This window comes from Arachis ipaensis, chromosome B03 (assembly GCF_000816755.2).
Source record: "Arachis ipaensis cultivar K30076 chromosome B03, Araip1.1, whole genome shotgun sequence".
Classification (NCBI taxonomy): domain Eukaryota; kingdom Viridiplantae; phylum Streptophyta; class Magnoliopsida; order Fabales; family Fabaceae; genus Arachis; species Arachis ipaensis.
Window position 1 is genome coordinate 119,770,916 of NC_029787.2, and position 6,000 is coordinate 119,776,915.

A 6,000-nucleotide genomic window follows, 5' to 3' on the forward strand; every position below is an offset into this window, starting at 1 on the left:
CAAGCGATGGTTCTATAAATGGGCAGATTGTCTTCAACCCCATCAACGCTCGTTCGGTTGAGGTTTTCCCTAATTCCACAAATCGTCACAATTAGCAGTAGTATCGTGGATGCCCTATATCGTCTCACAAGGATGGGTAGTTTCTTGCTAAATCAAAGTGGCTCTATCGTCGATACGACGGTAAGTTCTTCTCGGTTTATGGAATAATTTGTCAAGTCATTATATTGGGTTGAGTATTTGGACATGATTTTGTTGGAACATGGATGTTAATGTATATAGTTGATTTGATGAATGACTTATTGAGTGTTTCATACCTGATGTGTCTGTCTGGGATTTCAGATTTTGTTCGGGAAGCAGTGTTCATTCCAAGTGTTGCTGGGTGGACTTTTGTGATCCAACATGCACGTTGGTCGATGAATTTGACAGCCATGGGGTTGCCGTCGCCATTCGGTTGCCGGAAACTGCAGTCACAGGTGTCGCCGGAAGCAGTCGTATTGAAGGAATCCACTGAATACCTGAACCCAAAGCAGCCAACAAATCTGACCATGAAGGTAAGACAATGGCGTGATGGTTGTAATGTGAATAAAATTTTCAGAGTTAATTGGTTAATCTATGTTAACACCATATTGTCGGAGGTACCAGCGGGTGACGGAAAAAAGGTTTGACTGAGAAAAAAATATAGATGCTCGTGTCTGGTTGAATGAAAGTTGGTATGGAGTTGTTGGTTTCTTAGCGCTAAGGCATGGGTATTTTGTTGTTTTTTTTTTGCACTGGTAAATCCATGGTGAATTCCTTGTGACCCTACTGAGTGAACCGATGATTGAATTTTCGAGGTTGATCCGTTTCCGTCACGAGCACCGGGATGTGGGAAATGATTTTCCGTATCACTCCCTGCTGGTCGTTATGAAAACATTTCAAACTTGACTAGTCATTCTCTGCATCAGTCAAAGTGGATCACAATTAATTCGTATACGGATTCAGCATCGTACTTGAAAACCACAAAATAGCCATGCTTTAGTCTTAAGAAATCAGGAGGTGCATACCTACCTTCATTTAACCAAACACTATCATCTACCTTCCTCCGTCTGACTTTTATCCCGTCATCGGTTGGTAGCTCCGACAAAATTGGATTTGATACTCCCTTCCCCTTAGCCGAACAAGGAACGTCTTCTGCTGTCGGCTTGACACACTAAATTAGAGTCTTACAACATGTCGTTGGCTACAGACCTCGATAATACTGCCTTGGCTACAGACCTCCACAAGCTTAAGGGTAAGTAGCAGTTTCGTGGATCCTTTTTTTTCAGGTTTATTCAATTAATTGATTTTTTTGGTTCATCTATTGTGTATAGTTGTCGTGATGAGTTTTCTTAATATCAGGTCATAATAGTCAACAACGTTACGGATGTTGGATGACTACATTTTGGAAACATTCAAACTCTCAATCCCAGGAAGCAAAACCATGCCTATCAACGTAAAGTCATGCCGTAGTGAAGTAGCTGATAACATAGAAAGATTAGCTATTGTACAACTTAAAGGAAATGTCCGCAGTGTTTCAAACATTTATTGTTCATAGTGTTAAATTCATGTCAGTATGTAAGACTCTAACATCATCAAAATGTTATTGAACCATTGAATCGAAACTATGATATGAGCCTTTAGAAATGTGTTGGTTTGTTTACGAATCTTCTGGTTCATATATCTATACATATTTTCAAACTACTTTCATACACAGTGTGCCATTTCCCTTTGAATAAAATTTTCAATGCATACAGGAAATCTATAATAACAAAGTAGACTCACAACCTCAACGTTACAAAAAGAGATTTAAAACCATGTATGAACCATTCAACCTTGGATAATACAACCCATTCAATCTAATAATTTGGTTGCTAAATCAAACGCACTAAGAAAGGAAACAAATCAATTAACACAGCTCTATTTTTTCAACTGTATTGCATAACCACAATGGTAGGAAGTCCTTACCCCAAATGCAACCACAATAAACAGCACAACTAAACTACAGCAATGTAAGCAAAATACATGCATATTATTCAACATTGTTGTCATCATAATGGAATAAGTGCGGAAAAAAATCAGTTTACACAACTCTGTTTGATCAACTGAAATGCATAATCACAATGGTAGAAAGTCGTTACCCAAAAGTCAACCACAATTTACTGCAACGAGAATACAGCAATGTAAGCAAATCACATACATATAATCGAACATAAATACCACGATAATGGACATATGCAGAGTTAACGTAAATAAATACAACTTAAAAATCCTCTACACCAAGCACTGACAATTACATTGCGGTCAGTAAATCAGGATAGATCACGCTCTTAGAACCAATTATACTTGCATTGCACTTAATTCAGAGGACTAATTCCTTGAAATGGTCAAAGTGTCCTATGCATCGACACGAACAATGCCATGTACGATCCTTGTTTGTTGCCACAAGGCAGTGACGACGGTAACTGATCTCGGACATCCATCTGCACATGTCGTGTGTCACATTTATTATCAATGACATCATTATTGCATTCATAGTTCGTGAATGAATGTCTCTTGTCCTGCTGTGACTCCTTCACCTGCTGATAACATCATAATCCCCAATCAGAAACTATAATAATGCAAACAACCATAATGTTTACGCATGGAGGAGTTTTACGCATAACACCTGTGTTAACGAGTCGAGATTTTTATTGAAAACACCATTCGTGGACGCGATGTCAATGGATTCGCTGCTTTCATGGAGGCTCCGCTGTTTTATAATTATGTTTTTTTTTGACAAGAAGAAGTTGACCTTCATTAGTTTACCCAGTTCATGACACGGAAATTAGATGTTTATATTCAAAAAAATTACCTCCACAAAGGTGTTATCTTTACCCTTCCAGTTCCTCATACCCGTCGCCGTAAACTTCCTTGTTCCTCCCTTTTTAAAAGGCTGCCCAAACAGAGGAACATTCACATAGTTTAATGGTTTTTAAAGGGACACACACCGAACAAGATTTTCACAGCAGGAGTCTATTTCGAATAAACAAATCGTACCTTAGTATTAGGTCCTGAGTGGTGTTCGGACTTAATTGAGAACGACCTCGAAGAATTAGCAAACCTTTCTGGACTAAAACCTGAGTCCTTGGCTGATGCATTGCCGTATGATTGATCGCGAGGGTTACCTTCCACACTATGCTGCATCAGATCTGGACAGCGCTTGTAGTAATGACCGTACTTGTGGCAATTAGAGCATGCTCTCTTCTTCCTCCAAGAAGACCTCTTGGAAGGGGCTCCTTTGCTTTTGACAACAAAGGGATCGTTGATGCCTTCCACGTTAACATTAGGAGTTGACTTGCCCTGTTTGCGTGACTGCAGGCGGATAACTAAATTGACAAGTTCAGACTGGACTTCATCAAAGTCTGCAAGATCCTTGCAAGCAATATCACACAGCTTGTTGCAATTCGATGCCAATGCTCCAACTCGAAACTTTAAGACCCTTTCGATGTCATCATTCACAGGCATTTCTGTGCTAATAAATTCGTTCTTTGCATTCTTTGTCCACCTTTTGTAGATCAACGAATCTGGAAACTCAAGTATGTTTTCGAACTTCATGGCACATAAGATATGACTACAGGGAATACCACATGATTCAAACAGCTTGCACGAGCACGAGAACAGATTCTTACCTCTATCGACTTCCACCCGTCGATCTTTGGCCGGGTCTCCGAGAGCAGTCACACTGAACTCTACCTTGTCCAAGGTTGTGCTTAGTACCGTTATATTCAAAGCCCCTGCCCTCTGAATCTCATTACGAATTTCCTTGAAAATGTTTCGCGTGAAATAACATGATGCAGATCTTTTATATACCTCCAACGAGGTAATCATCACTGGCTCTGAGCACTGAGACTTAAAGTCAGCTATTAACTCGTTGTTTCTATACTCCTTTAAGGCCCTATCCAGGTTATGCATGAAGTCAATGAGGGTGTTCTTGCGATTAACATAGAATCTGATGAGAGAATTTATACCTTCACACTGTGATGTCGTCCTTATGTAACCGAAAAACTTATCCCGGAGGAAACAATGGGACCACATCTCACGAGTTTCGTACGTCTTTTCCATCCAGGTACTGCCAACAAGGTTGTGCTTATCCAAAATGGCTGCCCATCTCCGATCGAAGTCTCTCTGGTCGTTGTTGTCGTATATAAAACCCTTAAAATCGCGCAGGAAATTAGGATTCTTTATGTTTTCACATGCATTTCTCTGCAGATGCCAGCCACATAACCGATGGGTCGCATCAGGCAGAACATTCCTTATTGCATCTCGCATGGCAAGGTCTCCGTCAGTTATTACCGCTTTTGGACTTTTCCCACCCATCGCTTCAACAAAGGTTTTCAACAACCACTTATACGTCTCTGTGGTTTCGTCGGATAGTAGGCCGGAGCCGAAGATAACAGTCTGCCCGTGATGATTGCATCCAGAGAAAATGACCAAAGGCTTGTTGTATTTATTCTTCTTGTAGGTAGAATCAAAGGCAACAATATCTCCAAAGCAGTGATAGTCGATAATTGACTGCCCATCTGCCCAAAAAATATGCTCCAGCCTTTCGTCACTAGTGAACGTATACTTTCCAAAGAACAGCGGATCGTTGTTTGACTTGCCAATCAAATAGTTTATTGCCGCATTGGCATCCCCGTTTTTAACTTTTGCCCGACGATAGCGATTGATGTGGTTGTACAAATCTTTCCGTGTGAAGCCAGCATGACGATATCCACCCTTCTGGAATGCAATATACCCCATAATATGGCAGCTCTTGACACCAAAATTATGAAGATTTTTCACTTGGACTCTATCAGTCACAGTGAGACGACGATTAGCCGGTACCAGATGCGCAAATTGGGGTGGCGTCAGATCGTGGTTGTGAGATTCCACAAAACATGATACCTTCCATCCACGGCAGCCGTAGTCAAGCTTTACCCTAAGCCGAGCTGGACACTTGGTTCGCGTTAGTGACCTTGCCTCCCTTGATCTATCATCCAGATCGAGATACCTCATATTTCTCCAGCCCTCTTTATTGCAAACAAGTTGCCTGCTAATGATTCTACCTTGATTATCCCTAACCACGTCGTCCTTCCTCATTACAAATCCATGCCAACAAGAATAAGCGTTATAAAATTGGCAAGCCTCATCCTCCGTCCTAAACTCCAGGTTCCAAATATCCTCTACCATTAAATCCGCTATTCTTTTTACACCACAAACTTCTTCACTCTTGCTAGTGGAATCCAGTGAATCCACATCGTCGTCATCAGCATCATCTTCTGCATTCGGTTGATAATCGAAATCATCACCCAAATCATTATCAGAATCATTTTTAACATCATCCTCCTTTATGGACATAATTTAACCCCTGCCATAATTTTACCCAAAAATGTCAATAAACAGAGCCAATGGCAGCAACGAAGGAAAGCTAAACTAAGCTGCATGTAAAATTAAATGAACCAAATCCAATTAAACTAACCCAATTGTTTTGGACCCCAGTATTAGGTTTTAATTTCAATTCCCCAAACCTAGCCACAGCATAGAACTGGACAATGTTGCTTTATTTCCATAATCCAGAATAGCAACCCAACACCGTAAACAGAGAACCGTTGAAAAGGCATAGACTATCATCAAAATTAAACTAATCTGGATTAACAAAAAAACTTAATCGGGCATACCTTGATGAGAACCAGAGGTTGAGTTTCAACGGATAAAAAATGCACTGTCAGAGTCGGAGAGAGGTGACCTTTACCTAATCCGACGCACCTAATTCGAAGGCAGCCGAAAAATGAATGTTGGTAAACCAGCTTCCAGCAGCCACAGCTTCGGATCTAGCATAAGTTCTGCTACAAAATTCTCTACCGGAGCCACATTAGTAAAGAACGTTCGCCCTCTCCTGAGTTGACGTCGACGCCAATCCGACGAAATCAGAGTACCAGTTCCGGAACCTGTTACTCGAAGGAG

At 40.8% G+C, this 6,000-nt stretch overlaps 1 protein-coding gene across 1 annotated transcript; it reads right to left on the reverse strand.

The window, feature by feature from the left end:
- Positions 2,403–5,394, reverse strand: LOC107633617 (protein FAR1-RELATED SEQUENCE 5-like). Its single transcript, XM_016337222.1, has 3 exons — positions 3,055–5,394; positions 2,870–2,950; positions 2,403–2,594 (listed from the first exon to the last, which is right to left on the reverse strand). Exons 1-3 carry the CDS (start codon positions 5,392–5,394, stop codon positions 2,403–2,405), a joined length of 2,613 nt encoding a protein of 870 aa, XP_016192708.1.

What these genes read in the sequence shown, in the direction of transcription:
- LOC107633617 (XM_016337222.1), bottom strand. Translation starts at nt 5,394, where the DNA reads ATGTCCATAAAGGAGGATGATGTTAAAAATGATTCTGATAATGATTTG. An exon ending in ACTCAGGACCTAATACTAAG is followed by an intron (nt 2,951 to 3,054) that starts GTACGATTTGTT and finishes CTGTTTGGGCAG; the next exon opens with CCTTTTAAAAAGGGAGGAAC. An exon ending in AAGATAACACCTTTGTGGAG is followed by an intron (nt 2,595 to 2,869) that starts GTAATTTTTTTG and finishes TGTTATCAGCAG; the next exon opens with GTGAAGGAGTCACAGCAGGA.